At 41.3% G+C, this 22,646-nt stretch overlaps 2 protein-coding genes and 3 long non-coding RNA genes across 6 annotated transcripts; 4 read left to right on the top strand and 1 right to left on the bottom strand.

Moving 5' to 3' along the window:
• Positions 1-492: 492 nt before the first annotated feature.
• LOC103647299 (proline-rich receptor-like protein kinase PERK10) lies at positions 493-6,787 on the top strand. Its single transcript, XR_004856038.1, has 3 exons — positions 493-946; positions 4,090-4,727; positions 4,813-6,787. It is a non-coding gene; the product is annotated as a proline-rich receptor-like protein kinase PERK10 (long non-coding RNA).
• A 3,814-nt stretch (positions 6,788-10,601) lies between these two features.
• LOC103649088 (uncharacterized) lies at positions 10,602-12,300 on the top strand. Its single transcript, XM_020549055.1, has 5 exons — positions 10,602-11,069; positions 11,188-11,343; positions 11,409-11,468; positions 11,565-11,922; positions 12,038-12,300. Exons 1-5 carry the CDS (start codon positions 10,602-10,604, stop codon positions 12,298-12,300), a joined length of 1,305 nt encoding a protein of 434 aa, XP_020404644.1.
• Positions 12,301-12,364: 64 nt separating this feature from the next.
• Positions 12,365-13,374, top strand: LOC109944574 (uncharacterized). The gene is made up of 4 exons (XR_002267668.1): positions 12,365-12,456; positions 12,542-12,622; positions 13,012-13,136; positions 13,221-13,374. It is a non-coding gene; the product is annotated as an uncharacterized lncRNA (long non-coding RNA).
• A 7-nt stretch (positions 13,375-13,381) lies between these two features.
• LOC109944575 (uncharacterized) lies at positions 13,382-14,456 on the top strand. Its single transcript, XR_002267669.1, has 3 exons — positions 13,382-13,615; positions 13,727-14,104; positions 14,195-14,456. It is a non-coding gene; the product is annotated as an uncharacterized lncRNA (long non-coding RNA).
• A 381-nt stretch (positions 14,457-14,837) lies between these two features.
• Positions 14,838-17,228, bottom strand: LOC109944041 (protein FAR1-RELATED SEQUENCE 4-like). Of its 2 annotated transcripts, none has more exons than XM_020548463.1 (7): positions 17,190-17,228; positions 16,632-17,095; positions 16,283-16,550; positions 15,851-16,191; positions 15,710-15,775; positions 15,493-15,627; positions 14,838-15,421 (listed from the first exon to the last, which is right to left on the bottom strand). In XM_020548463.1, exons 1-7 carry the CDS (start codon positions 17,221-17,223, stop codon positions 15,068-15,070), a joined length of 1,662 nt encoding a protein of 553 aa, XP_020404052.1. In that variant the 5' UTR covers positions 17,224-17,228; the 3' UTR covers positions 14,838-15,067. The 2 variants fall into 2 exon arrangements, with proteins under 2 accessions (XP_020404052.1, XP_020404053.1); XM_020548464.1 differs by having other exon boundaries at positions 15,493-15,564.
• Between the last annotated feature and the right edge of the window lie 5,418 nt (positions 17,229-22,646).

The following is a 22,646-nucleotide window of genomic DNA, read 5'->3' as shown; positions in this document are numbered from 1 at the left end:
TCGCGCGACAGGAAGAATCCATCGTTTTCGCTTCACAAAACCCTACGGACCCATTTGTGCATCTTTCTCCGCACACACAAACCCTATAATACACTGATTCTTATAACAGCTAGATTATTCAGGAATAGATCTATAGAAAAACTCTTCAGAAAAAAGTGTTCTACCAATTATCAAGGCATCACCGATTCACCTCTCAAGTCAATAGCTAAAAGCCAGAAAGCATATGAATTAAGGAAGAAAAACAACATTACTGACAGATTATTGTTGCAGGATCAGAGTCACTACAGGAATCCGAAGCATCCCCGTCGGCTACTTTAATTCCCGTCGGCCATAGGCCGGGCCGACGGGAATAACGTAATCCCCGTCGGCCAAAAGAAGGCCGACGGCGATTAATTAAATCCCGTCGGCCCAAAACGCCAGCCGACGACGATTAGTTTATTCCCGTCGGCCAGGACGGCAGCCGACGGGAATAACTTAACTCCCGTCGGCCCAATGCTCTGGCCGACGGGAGTTATTCGAATAAGTCAACAGCCACGCCGCGAATTCATTTCTCTTCCTCTCCCCGGAAACGAACGCCCGCCCGCCGCGCCAAGCCCGACCGCCGTCCGGCCACCGCGACCACCGCTGCCGCCCGCCCGTCCGGCCACCCGCCTGACCGTGCCAAGCGCCGCCGCCCGTCCGTCGCCCACCGCCGCAGCCCGCCCGCCCGACCGGCCTCCGCGCCTAGCACCGCCGCCCGCCCGTCCGGCCACGGCCGTCGCCGCCCTCCCGTCCACGCCCAACCGCCGCCGTCGATTGCCGCGCCGCCCGTCCGCCGTTTGCCGGTGTTGTTTGCTGCGCCGCCCGACGCTGCCGCCTCCCCACGCCATCCGCCGTCGCCACACCGCCGTCGTCCACCACCGTCGTCCACCGTCTTCGTCCACCACCGTCGTCCGCGCAAGTCGAGGTATATTATATATATTAAAACATTTTATTTTCGTCGGTTTTTTGTGGCCGACGGGAGTTAACTGTTATGTGATTAGATTTTGTTTAAATTTGTTAATTGATATTGTTATTAGTCTTCATATGACTTTATACATTGTAGTTGCTATTTTTAATTTTATGTTGCAAAATAAAATGTGTTGTTTGATGTTATTAGTTAATGAATTTGATGGTGAATGTGATGTGTTATACAAATAGTAGTTATTGCAAATATTATTATTTAATGAATTTGATGTTATGCAAGTATTAATCATGTTATTGTGATGAAGTTATGTTATGTATATATATATAGTTTTACTACTTACCTATAGATGTATGTGTGACGTGTAGAAACGTGATTGTCTCACACACACTCTTTACTCGTACACAGCCGTTAATAATGGGTGATAGACGTGATTGGATGTATGAAGGTTTCAAGAAGGGTGGGTGTCACACTAGTGAATGGTTTACTACTTACCTAGTGACATTGAGGTGTACCAGGAGGGCCACAAAGGACCAGACCCGAACAACCCTGACCAGCTCTGCAGCTAGACAGCCACGGATCGCTTGGTGAGTTTTGGCTCAAAAGTTCAAACGTTCAAAGTATATAAATTCCTGTATTTGTAAGGTTGTGAATGATGTATAGGCGGCATATGGGGAGGAGATGGTTCGTCGCCATGGCCCTGACTACGACTGGCGCCATGAACCGGTGGATCCCTCGGTGGTGTACGCAAGTGGTGGTGGCAAAGCGCATGGACGGTAAGCTCTAACTTATGAAATTATATGGTTGACACTAAATTGATTATGCAGTAATAACATTTTTTGAATCACTTATAGATACGCACTCTTCGACGGATTCATTGACTCGTCGTCGGTGAGATCTCAGAGGACGGGTTCATCTTCCCGTAGCTCATGCTCTCGTCGACCGAACGAACAGGAGTTGGAGATTATGAGGATGCGTGAAGAGATGAGACAACAACGCGAATTTATGGAGGCTTGCAATGCTCATAATCAAGCGATGTATCAAGTGAGTACACATAATCCGAACTCTAAATTATTATATTTCAATACAACATCTTCAGTAGTAACACATATGTGTTTAACAGTTAATGCAGCAACAGGGCATCACATCAAATTTTCCACCGCCACCACAATGGAGCCAATTTGCAAACACACCAGTTCCACCACCACAGTTCACCACCCCTCCGACACATATACCTGCACCTGGAGATAGGGTACGTTTGATAACTCTCAATTAATTTATACACTTGTATACTTTTTGATATTTGCATTTAACGTGTTGATATTTGCTAACTTGCATAGGTTACGCCTGAAGCGGGTGGCAGTGGGTCTGATCCAGCAGCAGGGACTGGATTTGTTGACTCGCTCTTCGCGTTCCCTCCTCCTGGTGGTGAAGGCGGCAGCGGACAAAGCTCTAACCACCCAAGTGGTGGTTATCTCTAAACACTTAAACTTGTGCTCGTTATGTTTTTAACTCCTGGACGTTATGTTTGTGTAAATACTCTCGTATCTGAAATGTTTGTGATGTGTGAATTATATCAATGTGTTTGTGATGTGTGATGTCAATGCGTTTGTGATTTATATGTTTATGTGATACGTTTTGTCATATGTTTGTGATATATATGTTTTGTGTATGTTATGTGTGAGAAATATCTAATTTGGTGTTGCTGTTGCAAAAATATAGGTTAACTCCCGTCGGCCCAGTTAATTCCCGTCGGTTTGACCATAGCCGATGGGAATTGACTATTAACTCCCGTCGGCCCAGGTAATTCCCGTCGGCTGACCTGGCCGACGGGAATTAATTAGTAACTCCCGTCGGCCAGGTCAGCCGACGGGGATTAATTAGTAACGCCCGTCGGTTGTGGTGGCCGACGGGAATTAGCCCTTATTCCCGTCGGCTCGATATTGGCCGACGGGGATTACGTATTCCCGTCGGCGCCCGACGGGAATAACCTTATCCCCGACAAGGGACGCCTGGCGGCTGACAACCGACGGGAATAAGCCCTAAATCGACGGGAATTACTTATTCCCGTCGGTTTAGTGCTTATTCCTGTCGGTTCCTGGCCGACGGGAATTAACTGTTTTCCTGTAGTGAGTTGCTCCATCTGGAGAATGGTGTGACGACGACGTGCATGTATTACATAGACAAATTCCATTTTTTATTGGTGTCCTCGACGGAATATGTATATAATTGTGCAAAACAATATTTTGTACTGTAAACAAATTGCATTTCATAGACCGCATAATTGGTTGCCCGTATATATCGCCTCGTTCTGAACCACCACATGCGCTGACTTCATCTGGTCGCATATTTGGTTGACTGCACACGGAAGGCGTGAGTTACACGAGCGGATGCAAACCTAATTATTTTAAGGCTCATACGTGGAAATCAACCTGGCCGGCAAGCATTACATCAGCTTGGCAAATCAAGCGGAGAGTGAAGCGCGGAGAGTGAAGCTTGAAATAAGAGAGTGATAGAATATAAGATGGATAAGCTGTGGAAGACGGCCTAATAATAGTTCCAATTTTGGAACCTCTAAGCTACGGCTCCGTGAATTTATGCTGAAATCGTCATAACATTTTGCTTCTGTACCTTTCGAACTCCAAATTTGATTCGGCAGGACTGCTAGAGTTTGTCAGGTGTGTGCATGCTATTTATTTGCTTGGCTGCTCCGTATGGAATCATGACGTAATAATCCACTTGCTGGTTCCAACTAATAAAGATCACTCTATAGGATTTGCTATGACATAAAAAAAGAATAGCTTTGAAGTAACAAATCTAATAAATAATAAATCTGATTTGCTCTCTCCTCTTTGTGCATGCACAGGCATCGACGTCCTATCAAAATGTGACCATATATTCCTCTCAGGAACACCAAAGTCTTCTAGGTAGTAGCATATGCTTTCCATGATCTCACGTGTGAAATAAATTTGACTGGATCTGTAGCAGTTCTTTTTACCGCTTCCAGCATGCGTGTATCAACCTTTTCCTAAAGTGTATATATATATATATATATATATATATATATATATATATATATATATATATATATATATATATATATATATATATATATATATATACTATTTCTTAAGCCTCTACTGTAGGCGTGCACAGTGCACGGTTCTGCCAGGGCTCAACGCCCGCGCTCCCCACCGCCGTCGCAGTCAACGCCCACGCGGATCCCCCACCAACAATCCTCCCCACCGCCACCGCAATCAACGCCCACGCGCCCCACAATCCTCCCCACCGCCATGGAAGGTCCACCATTACCGTGCCAGGCGTCACTTGGTACTTCGGGCAGGCGTATGAATGGAATTTTTCTCCAACTTCTCGTCGATCCGCTTCTTCTCATGGATCCGTCTGCCCAGGCCTCCGCCGCCTAGACGCAGACGGGCTCCTCCTCTGTTCCACCGCAAGCTCCTCGTCCACGCGCTCATCATCCGTCCCACCGTTTCTCCTCCTTGCGCTGACGCCGGGCCCACCTTCGCGCGCGGCTGTGGGGCCTGCCTCCTCCAGCCACCGCCGTCGTGGTCGTCTTCCTCGCCATCTACTGCGCCGCGCCGGTCATCTCATCTTGTTGCGTCTGGGTGTCGCGGTAGCTGCTGGACGGCGACGGCTACCTCATCTTGGTCCTCGTCGTTCTCTTCTTCCTCAACGGGAAGGACAAAGCGGCGGCGGATTTGGGGTCTTGTCTCCCAAATTCAATTCCTCCCCGAATCTAACCGCCGACGTCGCTACCACAGTAAGTCTCCTCTTTTTCGCCGCTGTTTCATGCCCATTCCTGTGATTTAGGGTTCCTGATTGCGCATTTCCCCACCACCATCCAGGAGCCCAAATCTCCATGGCCACGGCGCGAGAGCAAACTCCACCGCCGACGCCACGGCACCTCGGAGCTCCACATTGACTCTACGCACTGCGTTGTTGCCTTCTCCGCGCACTGTGCCGCCGACACGCAGGCGGAAGCGCCGCTGCATCATCCCAGCCTCCTCCGCACGCAAGAGGAAGTATAGTTGTAGCGTTGTCGCTCGGCCTGGCTCGCACGCCCATATGAGAGCAGATCAAACCCTCATCGCGCCCAGTTCCCGAGCGAACCCAACCAACAGCCAAAAGCAACAACGCCTTGCCTTTTCCGCGCCTCTGTTCTCCTTCTCCTGTTCATCCACGAGCCGCGACCATGGCAAGAACTACGACAAGGCGAGATGTGTTGTTGCCCGAGCAAGGCTGCTGCATCTGCATGCTCATCGTGCGGGTGCTGGTGGTCGTCGGCCTCGTCTTCGGCTTCTGCATCTACACACGTGGCTTCCACAAGCTCACCAGCAGCATGCACCTGTAGGACGCCTACTGCCCCGGTGCCAGCAGCTCCTTCCGCGGCTACAACCACTTCGTCCCGCCGCCCCTTCTCCAAGATTTAGGGCCTGGTTGCGGGCCGATTCGAGCCCTGTCCCGCTCTCGAGTCTCGATGGAGTTGGATGAACTGTCGCCGCCACCACCTGTTATTTTTATTGCTTGCTGCATTTTGGTTTTGTTTGAACCAATCGTCTGATTACAATTATTGCTTTCCAAAACCTTACAGGTTACGTCAATCTGAATTTATTATACCATGTTCTAAGTTCATGAAGACCTTCGGTCAACCATTTTTGGCTGGTTTGAGGTTCAAAATGAGATATAAAAGTGATGATGCTTTTGAAAGAAGGTTGATGTGCTCCAAAAGTTGCTCTCATTTTATACAAATTTATATTTGTTGACGCATGTGAGTGTTACGCAGATGCACATGGATCATAGCATGACTTGGTGATGCTGACCCCTTGCGGCGTGGTCAAAGTGAAAATGTTTGATGGTATTTTGCCTGCTATTTTTTCACTTTCTTTGTAACTTTTCAGTTGGTAAATTTGATATACATGTGCAGATAGCTGATGTTAGATATATACAGATACAATATAACGTGTTTCTTTATACATGGTACTAGGTATTTGCATGATGTAGCTGTTGTTGCCACCTAATTGCATAATTTACTTGCCAAATCAAGCTCAGTGCCTCATTGGTTATAGTCAGATAGGTTGGATTTGATGTACTTTCCATTTCTAACAAGCTTCTAGGTTCTATGACCTTGAAATAAGAATTTTAGTGCCATGATGACAGGATCAACAAGACAGTTTCTAGGCCAATATGAAACAATTGACAGTTTCACAGGAATGTGTCGACCTTGCCCGCATTTCTTGTTTATTTGTTTTGGAATCAAACTGAAATCTGAACATTTTTGTTGCGAGCAATAAGAATTTCAGTGCCAAGATTTTACAGACAAAAGTATAAAAAGTTGTCAATAAGCTCATACAAACCCATACAAGAACCTGTCATTTGTCTCACATTTGATTTTAGTGTTACTAAGCAGTCCTCAGTTTTTGTTTCAATAAGAATATACCAATCTGTTATGAATACAAGCTTGTTCTCAAAACATCTATGAACAACCTTGCCAAAAAATGCAACAATATCTATAACTTGAATGCCTGCAGTTTCTGAAACAGATGTGTTTGTCTCACTTGTTTACAGAAAAAGTATAAAAAGATGTAGATAAGCTCATATAAACAACTTTATTTTTATTCAAATTGCACTTGTTCTTACATCACTGTAATGTCATCATTATTTTCTGAGAGTTGCTCTTGTGTTATAACCAGGTTTTATTTTTTTCTTTCTTTTTGGAGAGAGTAGTGCTACCGGCATTAGAACACTAGACTACTCTATGTGAATGGAGTACATACAGAAACAGAATACAACTTCCTTCGTTAGATTCTGATTGATATAATGGTGAGGTTGTAACCATCTTTTTGCACTAAATAGTGATTTGTATTATTCTTCTATTTTAGAGGCGTTACATGAATAAACTAAAGAATTGAAGGAGAAATTGTTGCTTGTGTCTGTGTTGCAGGTGATAGGGAGTCAAAAAGAATGGAGTACCTATGCATCCTAGAGCACGTATGTACCTGATATTCATATGTTACATCGTCGATCGCGGTGAGCAGCTTTTTCATATTTCATATGTACTTTAATTAAATATATTTCTGCTGAAACCACGTTGTGATGTTGTTTGACGAGAGGTCGAATCCAGATCCAATGGTCTAATTAAGCTGACTCTAACTTCCTTTTGTATGTTACCATATAAGAGGAAGTTTAATAATATAGCTGACAGTTGGTTGTAAGGATGTCTACAGCCTACTTTTTTATCCCATTCATATAGTAGTTAGCTTTTCATTATTAATACATGATTCCACTTATCTTTTTCACAAAGCTTCTTATTTCTTGTGTCTAAGCTGACTCTAAGTTTGTAGTCCGCTTCTTCTCTCTCCTTGACCTTAGTATGTAACTTGTTTATAACCTTTGATAATACTTGCTCTAAAAATTATGCCTTACTGGACTTAAACGAAGTTTAGACTCTAATACTAGATAACTATCTGTTTTAGGCAATTCATAGCTCCGTGTCGTGGAGGCAATGTAAGTGGTACTTTGGAGCATGTGCATTTACTTCTCTTATTGTTTTTTGATAATTTATTTTTTATTCAAAATTCAGAGTACAAGAAGAGGAAAACTTGAGTTTGTGCTACCTTGCATAATGGAGCTTGTTGGATTATGATTGCATAAGCTACCTACCCTCTGCTACTGCCTCCTTGTTTGTAGCCAGATTCACAATCCACCCAAAGACTCCTACTCATTTTGATCTAGGTTTCTGAAATATTTGGTGTCTGATCTAAGTGACGAGAAATACCTCCTACTCATTATGAATGTTGTAGCCTCCTCTTTGACCTTTTTTGTGGTTTGTCATAATCTGGTATTTTTATGGGATGTAGTACTTGTGATCACTTTGGAGATGAAGAGGGGCGACTGTGCTTCATTCTGATTATATACATGAAACTCTACAATAACAGTTTGTGTCACTATTTGTTTTTCTTTCCCCCCTGTTGTCTTGTCTTCATTTTGATCCGGTTAAAAAATAAAGGCTTCATTTTGATGAAACTCTACCATCTTGTATTCTTATTTGTCTGGTGTGCAGTGAAAGAAGTGCATGCTTGCATGAGGCGGCTTAAGAGGAAGTGCCGACAGAAGTCCGAGTAGGCAGGGGGATCTCCCGCCTAGAGCCTTTACGTTTAGTTGCAATTTATCGAATAATTTTAGTTTTATTTAGTAACACAGTCTGTAATGGATCTGAAATTTTTTCTATGTCTATCCGTGGTCTGAATATTGTTCTGTCTTTCGTTGCTTACCATAAATAAAATGTCGTCGTACCTCTTTAGGTGACTTCGACTCGACATTGTTATATTCAACATCTCATTATCAAAGTCATTTGAAAACCGATCATTGCTACCAAATCGTCACCAAACAATGATTAGCTAATCTGCATATATATACTCGTTTAAAAAATAGATATCAAGAATTGTTCTTTGTGATACCTTTATGCCATCTGATATTGAGTTCTGGCGTGATGAATAAGACGTTTGCTCGATTCCAAATATATTTTATTTATGAACTCGTCACTTGGAGAATTGATCTGCAATTTGTAGCTATATATATCTAAATCAGAGCTCTGTGACAAATGAATCTGGTTTTATATGCTGTTGCAACGCACGGGCACTTGACTAGTATATATATATATAGATATAGTATTTAGAGCCCTGGGCTCTCTCTAACTACAGGAAGCCCCGACCAGACACCGACCAGGTGCTTTGACCGGCGCGCACGCTTTACTGGTTTACTGTAATACACTGTTACGTCAATTATAAATACGAGTTATGCTCCTTTTTGTTACCGTTTACACTCTTTTGGTGTGCGCACGTCTCGCGGCATCCGGGCCCACGAAAAGATCGTGTTCCCGCAATCTAGGCAGTTTACGTAATCCGGGCCCACGAATCAAGGAACTGAGCCGTCGTTTTCTCAGCACAGCTCTCCCGTAACTATCGCTCCCGCCGAACCCTAGCCAAATCCGCCGCCGTATGCTGCTTCTCCTCGGCACCCGGCGAACCCTAGACTAACCGCCGCCGTCGCATTAAGATTCTCCCCCGCAGTTCCCCCGCCGTCGCATTCTCCTTCACCCCCGCAGAGACCCGCCCTCGCCTTCTCCGCCGCACGCCCTCGCCTTCTCCGCCGCACACAGGCCGTGGCCTTGTTTTTCGTCTCCGGCAAGGGCCCCGGAATCGAGGAGGCGGTTGTGCCGCCCTTGCGTTCTCCTACTCGTCAGAGACCGAGACCTCGATCTTCTCCACCGCGGCGGCCGAACGCCGACTCCCCTACCCCGTCGCGAGGTCCGTCCCCAACGTCGAGTCCCCGACGCATTTGGCACAGCCCCGCGTCGCGTTGGGTTGTCCCCTGCACAGCTGTATCGGATTCAGCCGCCCTCCAGGCCCATCCACATTCCGGTAAGCCATCAACCTTTAACTCTTCCAATCTGAATCGTAGATAGAGTTCACATTATTATTTTGCCAATTGCTTGATTTATCAAATACCAATTCATTATAAATTTATAGTTAATTGGAGACACAAATGTATACTATGCAATCTATCACACCTTTATGCAGTTTACAATATTTTGTTTATGCTGATTTGTTGACAGAAGTATGATCCATACATCAATACATTATGCCATAAAACCTATTGCTGTTCAAATTGGGCTAGCTCACACGAAATAACCAGGTTATACATTAATTAGATGTCGCATATGAGCAGAATTTTTTTGATCAAGTTAGTCTCACAAGTTTATGCAATTTACAATATTGTGTTATGCTGATTTGTTGACAGAAGTATGATCCATACATCAATACATTATGCCATAAAACCTAATGCTGTTCAAATTGGGCCAGCTCAAACGAAATAACCAGGTTATACATTAATTGGATGTCGCATATGAGCAGATTTTTTTTATCAAGTTAGTCTCATAAGTTTATGCAATTTACAATATTGTGTTATGCTGCTTTGTTGATACATTTATGCAATGTATGGTCATGAACTGATCTGAATTGACTTTGTGCTTATCTTTTTTTTGATCCTTTACGTATTTTATGTATATGTGTTGTTTCATTTTGGTAGGAACATCAGTGATGAAGAACGTAGACCGACCACCTTCCAATCCAAAACGGATCATAATCCAGTCTACTCAGGAGTGCTTCAGCGTTGACATACCCCGTGCTCCGGCGGGGACTGTTAGACCTGAGACAAGGCGTGCTGCTGATGAGGATGATGACTTTATGCCATCATCCAAGAAGCGTAACTTGGACGACAGCCCTGGGAAAGTTTTGAAGAAGGTAGTCACTAAGCGGAGGAAAGCAGTGCCCCCACCCCGACAGGTTAGATATTTATGTCTATGGCAATATATCCTTTTTATGCGTGAAATCATGTTGTCTTGATGTCTGAGTTAAACATTGTGTTGCGATTATGCACATGTAAATGTTTACAATATTCATTTTATATATTTTCCCCAGCAGAAGCTGAACGTCAGATGCAACCCCAAGATGTGTTAGTAAGCATACATATATTAAATGACAGACAACAACAAGCAATTGCACGTAGGGGATTTTCTAGTATTCTTGATATGAGACTGGACGCACTCGGCAGCAGATCACACTTAGCTTGGCTGATGGAAAAGCTCGACCCCAATGACATGACAATTCGAGCTGGCCCTGGAAAGGAGCTGAAAATAACAAAGGATACGGTGCACCTAATTTTGGGTTTACCGAATGCTGGGGGAGGAACTGCATTGGGCATCGATGAAGCTGTTGTTGCCAACAATTTGAGAGCTGAACTTGGGCTATCGAAAGAAGATTTTGGGGTTACAGCTCTACAAGATCGTTTGAGGAAAGGTTCTGACGATGATTTAAGCATCAGATGCTTTTTCTTGATATTGTTCAATAGGTTGTTGTTCCCTACTGCCAGCTGGGGAATAACGAACCATGAGGTTCTTTTAACCGAGCAGATGGATCGTTTCCACCAGATTGACTGGTGCCAGCTTATTTTCAATGATTTATGCCAAGCTGCCAAGAAGTGGCATAACAGGAGCGTTACGAACGTTTCTACAACCATCTATGGATGTTCCATCGTTGTTCTTGTAAGCATATCCTTTTTTTGTCTGTTACATGTACCCATAATCTTGTATGCAAAATCCATATACACGTAGTTTATGCTTTTGTTATGTCTTATAATGACTCATGTTATGCCTTTTGCAGCTGTATTATTTGGATCATTTGCATGACTCAGCGGCACCCCTGAACAAACGTGGATCACCACGAATCAAATACTTTGATAGGAATATTATTCAAGCCCTGACAAGAGCTGACAAGGGCAAGATACGCAAAGGAGAAGAAGCATTTGGACATTGCTCGGTATTTTTTCTTATGTGTCAATCATTTTTTTTAGTTTTACTCCATATCTCACACATTTTTTTTAGTTCCGAAGCTCCTCAGAGACCTGCTACACAGATGTACCACCCGTTCATGCACAATTCAAGGCATGATTCTATTTATATATTTGTTTGTCATAGAATTTCAACATAATATCCAGTTATATGCTATACATTTACTTAATAATTTTCAATTTACAACAGCATAAGACCAGGACCAACGCTTTTGATGTTCCTCGTCCTGACCCATCTGGACAGCACTCAATTCACATCGAACTCCCGCTCATCAGGGATTTGATATCAAGCAAGCTTAATCAGCTTCCATCCCGCCACCGCATGGGTTTCATAGAGAAGCTGTCACATTTTGATGCGGAGGTTGGTAAGGCGTGTTCAGTTATTAAACAGACTCTTCAGCAGATTGTTGAGAAACAATTCAATCTATCTGATGTTTTTGGCGAGTTAATTGATGAGGTCCTCCGTGCCGAGGCGGGTGACAACGAAGATGCTTATGATGTGCAGAAAACCACATCAAAATCAGATGATATTCTTCCCCAGACAGCTGGTTAGTCTGTTTAATGTATTTACGTCAATATAAAAAAGTTATGCAATCATTTATCGATATGGTTTTGATGCCATTATTTTTAACAATGTTTTATTTGTTTACATGACACGTACAGAAGGATGTACGTGTCCGGCCCCCCCAACTGTACCCGATATGTCTACTCCAGTTTCTCAGCTGGATACGCAGTTTACAGACACACAGGTACATGAATTACTGTTAAGGCAACAGCATATTCGTGTACTATTAGAAAGTTGTCCCGATGAAGCTGATATTGATCTACTGGTTCATACAAATATAACGAAACAGAACAAAACACCTACAACCTCAGTGGTAATGTTTTTACAATCATTGTATTTTTTCATTCTAGGGTTGTATTAATCGTTTTATGTAAATAGCATATAACCATTACAATTCTTTCAGGGTAAACATTGTGACAGTGGCAAGAACATGCCGACCAATACAAACGTCACTCCTAAAGCAACACCACACATGGATCCTGACGCGCCGATATTTGATGCGACTCCGCAAATCAAGGTATGTCTAAACCCCCTCGTGTTTTTTCTATATTCTCATTAGCAGTTTACTAAATTTGTAATCCATTTATACCATCATTTGTTAGTCTACTGGCGGCGTACAACAAGTGGCAGAAACAGACTTGCCTGACAGTGGTCCATGCTTTGATCAGACTCCATCTGAACATGTCAGCTCAGTAATTTACATTTTCTTTGTAGTGTTCAACTTATCACAGATTTTGTACAGCCATGCTTCACAGTCTAAATAGGTTATGCATCTTACAAATCAGTGTTATGCCCATTTACATATACATATATGCTGAGTACATGTGCATGCAGTTTTTACATAACTGCTAGCTGCCTATGATAAATTACACATTCATTTATGCAGTTTGCAAGAATATTTCTTTCTCTTGATATGTATCAGTAATGGCAGCTCATTAATTTTATGCCAGTTTATGACACTTCATTCCACATACGTATATTCCACTTTATGTCAGCTCAGTTATTTTCATTTTCTTTATAGTTGTCAAAATTGTTCACAGAGTTTTATGTATATTTTCATATATATTTTTAGGTTTATGTTGAAACCGATCCAGCTACAAACACTCCACAGGTTGGCCAGGCTTCTCTTGATTCGGAGATGCAAACTGTGTTAGCTCTACGCGAATATTTGTGTGGTCTGCAATCTGACACCGGCAGGTACGAAGTTCATACTTAATCTAAATTTGTTTATATGCTTGTAGATTTACGCCACCTTTCTAATTGATTTAAAAAATTCACCAGGACCATAATAGATTATGGTGAATATTCAGCGACATGTTCTGACATATATGAATCTTTTGCCGATGGGAAGTGTCTCGACAATGGATTCATGCAGTGTTTCATCCAATGTGTTATTCATGATGCAAAAAATCAGCAGATTTCCATGAGTTCGAACAGTTTGGTTCTTGATGTTAATGTTGGGGTAAACTATTGTAACTTACATACACCATTTTCATATACAAATTAGATCAACCCAAGTACACTCACTCCATTTATATTGTTTATTGCAGTCAATACTCAACTTTGAGGAACAGGAACGACACAGTCGCAATCCTCAACCTTTTGATGAATCTGTACTCCACACACTTCTAGACAATTCATTGCCTGAGACAGATGAGTTGGACCAATGCAAAGCGGTAACAATCGTATTTCATAATCCAAACACAATTCCTTTTAAATGTAACATATCACATTGTTATGCTTTTGTAAGTTACCCTGTTAATTTTATGCTTTTTTTACACGGTCAGATCATGGTCCCCATGGTAAGCAGGGGGCATTGGACATTGTATGTTGTCAACAAGGTCAAGAAGTGCATTCATATTTTAGATTCCAACCCATATGGACCAACACTTGGTGGAACTACATGGAAGGACTATCATTTTGCACATTTGGGCTCAGGTGGCAGAAAGTTACCCTGGGCTAAGGTTATTATGAGCAGATTAAACAAAGCAATACAACATGTGCGGCCCAGTTCATGCTTTCCCAAGTTTGGTAACTTCACAATTGACTTGTGCCAAAATTGTCCTAACATGGTAGCTGGATCAAATGACTGTGGGTTTTATGTCATGGGTTACATTCTATTTTATCAATGCGACGAAGGATCTTTGCGGTCAGACATAGAAGCAGTACGTACAAATTTACCATTTAATTCTACAGTTGGCCCATGGCAACACATGGAACAGAGGTATAACTAACTCAGTGTTTTTGTATTGCAGGGCAACACCAGTGAGATACGGTCTCTTGCGCTGCATTACATCACATTCCACCCGAAGAACAAAGCATTATCGCTGCTCCAAGACATCCAAAGATTCAAGGTCTAAAGGATGTAGTTTAGTTTGGTCATGTAATATATTTTGTATACAATCGTTCCCTAAACTTCAGATCAGTCATGTGTGTATATTATGGCCAAAGTCCGTAGACGTTTCTTAGTTATGTCATTGACAACTTTGGGATCAGCTTTTTTCTAAACTGGCATGTTGTTCCAAACTGTGTTTGAAATGTAATGTCTGTTTCTTGCATTTGATTCTTCCAGGTTTCTGTACAATATTGTTATGTCAATAACCCCGAAGTATGCATGTTTCTTGACCGGATTTTACGATATAATTATTGAAAGGCTTATGCATGTTTGTACAGTCAGATTGCTGCATATGTACAGTCAGATTGCTGCATAAATGTACAGTCAGATTGCTGCATAACTGCATAACCTATCTGGACGTATGCATGTTCACGATATAATTATTGACCGTAGTATATGTACAGTCAGTTTGCTGCATAACTGTTAAAGCTTATGACAAATTACACAGACATTTATGCCAGTTTGCATTACACAACGCAGAGTCATTTTTTGTACAGTCATGGTTCACAGGCTTACCCTCTTATGCATTACACAACGCATAGTTACGCAGGTTTTCACATACATTTATGCTAAGTACATGTACAGTCAGACTGCTGCATTACTGTTAAAGCTTATGACAAACTACACATCCATTTATGCCAGTTTGCAAGTATATTTATGATTCTTTTTGGAAGTAGTCAAACGAACACAGGAATCACATTTACACAAGGAAATATTTGTATCTTATGGTCTTTTACTCTCTACCAGATGAATCATCATCTCCGACATCCACCGTTCGTTTTTTCGACGTTGATGTCTCATTCCATTGCGGGGCTGCAGCTATGAGTTTGTTCCTTGAACCAGGAGGCCGTCCTCGCTTACGTCCAGATAGGTTAGCCAATCGAACCCTATTATCCTCGACAGTTAAACACGTACGGCTGTTGTGACCATCAGCTATGCCACATTTCTGGCATTTCCTGCTCATCTTCTTAGCTCCTTTCGCACCCAATTTTAAAACTTGTTGCTCACTACTTTTGATTGTTCTTCCCTTAGGCTTGGCCTTATCTGGTCTTGTTAAGTTTACACCTTCCATATGAAATTCCAGTTTCTACAAAACAAAGATATCAAGTCAGATTTTACTTTCTCGTATGTCATCATATATTGTAGCAATGTTTTCACCTTTCTAGCTTCCACATCCATAGAACTACTCTCAACCAGCCGACTGTCAGTGTTATGTTCCAATGTTAATATCTGCATATTACATTGATCATCCTTAGTATTGCATTCATTTGTATTAGAGCCCATTAAAATTTCCTGTGAAATAAAACAAAGTCCAGTGAGGACACAAATTTTATAGTGCAGTATATGTAATACATTATAAAGATCTGTTCCATACCTCGTTCCCATCATCTAATCTGCGTAAGTTGTCTATAGCCATTTCCTCTGTTTCATACGCTTCGACCTATATCATCATTACAATCATGGATCATATTCGACAAGTAATTATGCAAAATTCATAACATCACGAGGTGCGTACCTGGATGTCATCGCAAACACTTGTGCCACAACTCTCACCAGTACCTATATCAGGCTCCACACGCATCAATAACCCTAATAATTCGTCCATCATCTCTAGGGCTTTATCATTCCCAGCTTTAGACATACTCGCATGGTGTACTACTTTCATTGCTTTTTTAAGCAACATCTTCTGTCTATATGATCTAGTTTCTCCATCTTTCCCTTTCAAATTCCTATCGTCTCTTGAAAAAGCCACATCTTGATGCGCGGAGTATGTGTATCGTTGCAAAATATACTCACTTGGGATCCTTTCAATTTGTAGATGCATGAAAGCGCGTACAAGATGAACACAAAATAGACCTATAATTGATTAAACATACATTATGTCATATATTAATCGTAAACAGCTATGCTTTCGTAATAATTTATAATTTTTTATAGTATAACATACCTGTATGCTCCCAATGCTTGCACTCACATGAATACTTTCCGGCATCCACATCAGCCCTTATCTTGAATTGGTGTTGACCCCAAACAATTTTATTTGATCTTGTAGTATGTTTCACCACCCAATCATGTTCCTCACCCTCTGTATCACGGTCTATTCGGTATGCAGTTGCATATTTTACTGTCTCCTGAAACCTTGTCATCACAGCTCTAGTGTATGCCCTTGCTACTCTTATTTCAAACATATACAATGTAGTTGTATCCTTTTGACCCTGCAAATTACACAATATAGTATTAATACTGTTTTGGTTTTAATAGCATAAAACATATGTTTATTAATTTTTTTCACTTACCATGCATCCTAGTGCCTCTTTGGCCTCTTTCATCTTCCTACTATGCAGTAGCTTCATCATTTGCTTTGCAAATTGATGAAGCGGTGTGTTTGCATCCACGTGGGCACTCTTCACCAACTTGTTCATGCTCTCGCTTCGTTGTGTAGAGACCATAAGACCACAATAATCTCCTTTGAAAAATGCAGGTACCCAATCTTTGCGTATGTCATATAATCTGGCAAGGGTGTTGTTCTCGTGTAGGTGGAAATCATCAAGCATCATTTGCCAGGCAGCCTCGAACTCCATTTCATTCAATGGATGATGTATTATAGATTGGAACCTTGTTTTGAAATCCATGTCCTCAAATCTTGCATATAATTCATTCAAGTGGGGCATATACCTGTTTTGCACATGCCACAAACACAATCGATGTATTGTGTTTGGGAATACTCTGCCAAGTGCAATTGGCATGGCAGGGTCTTGATCTGAAATTTATAAATTTACATAACATCATGCAAGACAATATGATATCATATAGTACATGACATAATAATTACGAGCCATTTTATTACAACATACCTGTCAGCATCACTCGTGGTCCGTCACATCCCATGCATGTTTTGAACGTATTGAATACCCACTCGAATGTATCAACTGTCTCGTCTCCTAGTAAAGCAAACCCAAATATTGTGCATTGTAGGTGGTGGTTCGAACCAACAAACATGCCTAATGGCTTATCATACATATTAGTCTTATGTGTAGTATCAAAAGTAACTGCATCACCAAAATCAATGTACTCGGCTTGCTGGCTAGCATGGGACCAAAATATGCTTAAAATTTTCCCTTCTTTGTCCAGTTGAAAGTCTGAAAAAAACTGTGGATTATCTTTCTTGCATAATGAAAAAAAAGATAACAGTTTTGACACATCATTTGCATTTCTCTCCCTTTGCCATGCTTTTTTCCTGTCAAAAAATGTAATGATTATGCACTATATCTAACTCAACACATTACGATTGTTTATGTAATATAAAATACAATTATTGTCAATGCATAATACACTTACAGGTTACTCATGTCCTGCACGGTTATTGGAACGTTTTCTGGGCCACCATGCATTTCAGTAACAAAATCCATAATGCAATGTGGTGGAATCCTGCTTTCTTGCATTGCACTAAGGAACTCCATATATTCACGATCATGTGTTTTGTTGCATTGCAATTGCCCTTTTTCTGTATCTTTCTTCAAAAATTCATGATTATGCTCATAGTTTACCAGATCAATCCGAACAGAAATAACATTCTCTTTAGCATCATCGTAGATTTTTTTGAGTTTCATCCCAGCCTTGCACTGTGTTCGTTTCGAACATGTGTTACGTATCCTTGGATTTCCAGCTACCCTTTCAGCATTCTTTCCTTCCATTGAACAGTTCAACCATTTACAATTCTTCCGCTCCCTATATTTCTTCAACGGAAATCCTACCTCGTATGCATATTGACTATAAAAATTATACGCCTCATCCACGTTACTAAATGTCATACCGACTTTAGGTATCAATCTTATATCAATATTGTCCGGCTGCGCACAGAAATTTAACATTTACGATTCAATATCGAATAAATTTAACGTAATACGGGAGAACTTACGTGGCTTTGAAGAATATGAGGTGTGTCCTGTTCATGTGGCCCAATATGTCTCATGGGGATGTGCTTCTCTGCGCCGACCACGTCTGCTGTTTTTGTGTGCTCTTCGATATGTCCAGGTGCCCTTAATGCCACCGGAGGAGTCACAGATACACCCTATGTGTATGGGGCGATTGCAGACAAAACAGGTTGCATGTCCATTGAAACAGACGTACCTACTTCCTCATGCGCAGATGTTACAGGGAGGATGTCATCGCCAGCGCCGGTGGTGGACATCTTCTTCGCCGGCCAGACCTCTCACTTCCGCCGCCGCTAACCGCCGCCAATAATTCAGATGGACGAGCGAACGTGGACGCGGCTGTAAAGTTGTTTTAGTTTCCTGCCGTAACTGCGCCTTTATTTTCGCGCACGAAAATCACGTCTTGCCTTATTCCAAAACCTGCCGTGAACGTCTTGCATGGTTTACGCTATTATGTCTCACAACGTTATGCAGTCGTAAACGTCTAGCACATGCAGATATTCGTGCGCGGGATTCCTGGCATGCAAAGATTCCATTTATGCATGAGTTATACACATTTGTACACAAATTTATGCTTGCGTAATTGCATGTCGCGTGTAAGGCGGGATACGTGGTTATCCTTTGCATAAATGGCGCAGGCTGGCGTCCAGTGGGCCTAAAAGCGACCCGTTCGGTCTCCCTGGCTGGGGCTTCGCCCACTAATGAAAGCCCAGGGCTTCCATTACCTCTTCCCTATATATATATATATATATATATATATATATATATATATATATATATATATATATATATATATATATATATATATATGCGTGTTTAATTTTAACTAAAAAATTAAAGAGAGGGAAACAGAAACCTCCTATGAATTTTGTGCAAGATATATGCTCACATCCAGTATCAGAATCCGGCTCTTTGCCGAATGTTCGGAGCTTTGCCGAGTGTCTTTTGTCGGGCACTCGACAAAAGACTGCTTTATCGAATGGCACCCTCGGTAAGAGAAGACTCTCGGTACCGACAACCTTTACCAATGGTAGCACACTCGGCATAGCCAGACACTTGGCGAAGGATGACGTTCGGCAAAGTACCCTCAGCAGCCGTCTATAGCTGATGGCTGTTACCTTTACCGAGCGCCAAGCGCTGATACTCGATAAAGAAGCTAATTCTGGTAGTGATCATGTAACCCAATAAGCTACTCAAGCATAGGAGCAAACTTATTTTATTATTTTCACTTGTTTTTTATTTTCATTTATTTTTTGTTCTAATGTCGATAACTAATCATGTTTACCGGATTGAACATTTACACGCAATTCAATGTGTTTTTTTTGGATTGTTGTCTACGTAGCCTAATTCCGCAATTCAGACAAACTAGTTCAACATCTTATCAGCAAATGTTGAAACGATATATCCAAAACTAAGATATCCAATTTGTTCAGATGAAGCATTTAAAATGTTGATTTTTTTAAAGCGAAATAGATGGGGAAAACTCATATGGGGTCTTATTTTGGTGCATTAATTTTTTTATAAAGACACTTCAGCTCAAACGGATTTTTAGGCTGTATTCATTCATAGATTGAAAGAAAAAATGCATCTCAAGTTTTGGATTGAAACTAATCAGTTATACCTATAGGTCCACCCATTACTCTATACCAAGTTGCGCAATATATCATACATGACTAATTGATCGTATCCATATCTCTTCTATATTAAGGTACAATCACCACTACCGGAATCCAGCTTTTTTGTCGAGTGCTAGGCATCGAGTGTATTTTATCGGGCACTCGGTAAAACATTCTTTGTCAAGTGCCACTCTCGGCGCACTAAGGCTCTCGGCACAGACCTCGTTTGCCGAGGGCAAAACACTTGGCATAGAAAAACTTTCAACAAAGGAGGCTTTGCCAAGCGCCAATCTCTCGACGAAATGCGACGCTCGGCAAATGGCCGTCAGGAGTCATCTATTGTTGACGACCGTTAACTTTGCCGAGTGTCGTCCCTTAACACTCGGCAAAAAAATTGTTTTTTACTTTTTCCACCAAACTTTTTGTGGTGTTTTCCTGCAGTATATAAATCTACATGTTCAATCGTGGCACAATTATCAAAGTGTTTGCTATAACTATTAGATTTAGTTTGTTTAATTGAATTTCTTCGGACAATTCAAATTTTGAACTGTAAGTCACTTGAAAATGGAAAACGGTGAATACAAATATGATATTCATGTTATTTAGCACTAGATACAACCTATTTCAGGAGCAGCCCATAATTTTTTAGCACCATACTCACGAAACATGAACATGAACTTGCGATCTAGTTGTTTTAAAATTATACTTGACATAGAAGTCGTTGCCGATGTACAGTTTGCCGAGACTTCTTTGCCGAGAGTCACACTCGGCAAAGCGTTCGCCGAGTGTTTTCCAGGCTTTGCAGTATAGGTGCAATTTTTCTATTCCCAAAAGTGTTACTCTCATCTTCAATAAATCATATTGTGTATATGTGTATATTTATTTATCAATTCAAAAATGTTTATACACTTATTTTATATAAGACACTACAAATCCTACTACTTGATTTTTTTCAAAATATCACATTTTTTAATGTATTATTATAATACAATTATAATAGTATATAAAATAAGTATAACCATAGACTCTGTGTGTTTTTGTAAATTTGACATATATATTACCCTGAATGCTCTAGTATGATTATATACTCGGTCTATATAGACTTCTTCGGATAATATACACCTTAAATCTAGAGATAAACACACGACACTAACCAGATCCTGAGAGTAAAAAATAATTTTCCTCGCGGTATTCTCATTCAGTTGTTGTAGTAGTAATAATAATAATAGTCATAATAATAATAAGTTTTACACACATGCTAGATAGTAGCCTAGTTCTCAAGGAAGCTAGTCGAATCTCCATCATGTTATTAGTTCTAACATTGGTCGACCCATTTGAGTCCACGAGAAGGCCTAAACGGAAGAACGCAAAGGATCACTATCGAATCTCAATGACACACTCGCTTCCGTCACTCAGTCTCCAAGGTGAACGTGGATCGGCAATGACGGTGGCGCGAGGAGAGGGGACGCGAGCATGACGAGCGAGAACGGGGTGGCCAAGAAGGTGGCCGACACAACAACGAAGGACAACAAGGCGATCGACTAGGATGGCCTGGTGAACATTCTTATCTCTAAGAGGGGACTTAGCCAACTTCTTGTCTTCGAGGAGGGGATTTAGCCTATATTCCCCTTGGTAAGAAAACTTCAATTGAGGTATGGTCTAGTTTTTCAGCTAATTATCCACAATTTAGTGTTTTTGTTGTTCTACTTATGCTCATGTCGATAATGGTAATTTGAGCCTAGAGCTATCAGATACATATTTCTTAGTTATCAACCTACTGTTAAAAGTTATAAATTATACAATCCCCACACTCAGAAGGTTGCATTTAGTAGGAATATTATATTTAATGAATATGATATGCTTCCTAACAACCTATGGAATTATGTTCCTATTAAGAGAGAGAAAATAAGTGTATAGCTTGAGCACTCAGCTGATGCACCAGATATTGACAATGTTGTTGTTCAAGATGCACTTATTACTGAAATTTCTTTAATTATTGATATTTCTTCTATTGTTGAGAATTCTTCCCTAGTTATGCAGCCTTCACAATGTTCTATTGTTGTTGATATGGTCATAAGATAGCCCAAACAAATTAAAAGGTCAATTGACGAATGCAATATTGCTTATGCTATGAGTGTTGTCGAAGAAATTGAAGGTAATTCAAAACCTTGTAATTATTCTAAAGCTATTGCTTCTGTTGATTGCAACAATTGGATGATCGTCGTGCAAGATGAGATGGAGTCACTTCAAAAGAATGGCAATTGATATTTATTAAAATTGCATAAGGATAAAAAGACTATCCATTGCAAATGGATTTTCAAAATAAAGGACGAATTTCCCCTCGTGAGCCAACAAGGTATAAAGCAAGGTTGTTTGCTAAACGTTATAGCCAGATTCCAGAGGTGAACTTGTTAGATATATGTTGATTCTGTCTATGCTAGTGATTTGGTTAAGAGAAGGTCTCTTGCGGGTTATGTTTTCACCATTGGTGGTTGTGCTGTTAGCTGTAAAGCAAGTTTGCAAACTATTGTTGTTCAGTCTACCATAGAAGCTAAATCTCTACTACTCTATAAGACTCTAATGTAGACCATTCGTGCACCATGGTTCTGCCGTTCTGCCTCTCATTAATCAGTACCGTCCGTATCATCCGACGGCTCACGTGCGTCGACCCCGCCCCACATTTTGCCCACTCCTGAGTCGTCGCCACTCCACCCCTCCAATTCTCAATTTCTCACGCGAGGTAGGGTTTCATCGCCTCTGT

Source organism: Zea mays, chromosome 2 (assembly GCF_902167145.1).
Source record: "Zea mays cultivar B73 chromosome 2, Zm-B73-REFERENCE-NAM-5.0, whole genome shotgun sequence".
Taxonomy (NCBI): domain Eukaryota; kingdom Viridiplantae; phylum Streptophyta; class Magnoliopsida; order Poales; family Poaceae; genus Zea; species Zea mays.
This window is presented reverse-complemented; position numbering and strand designations above follow the sequence as displayed.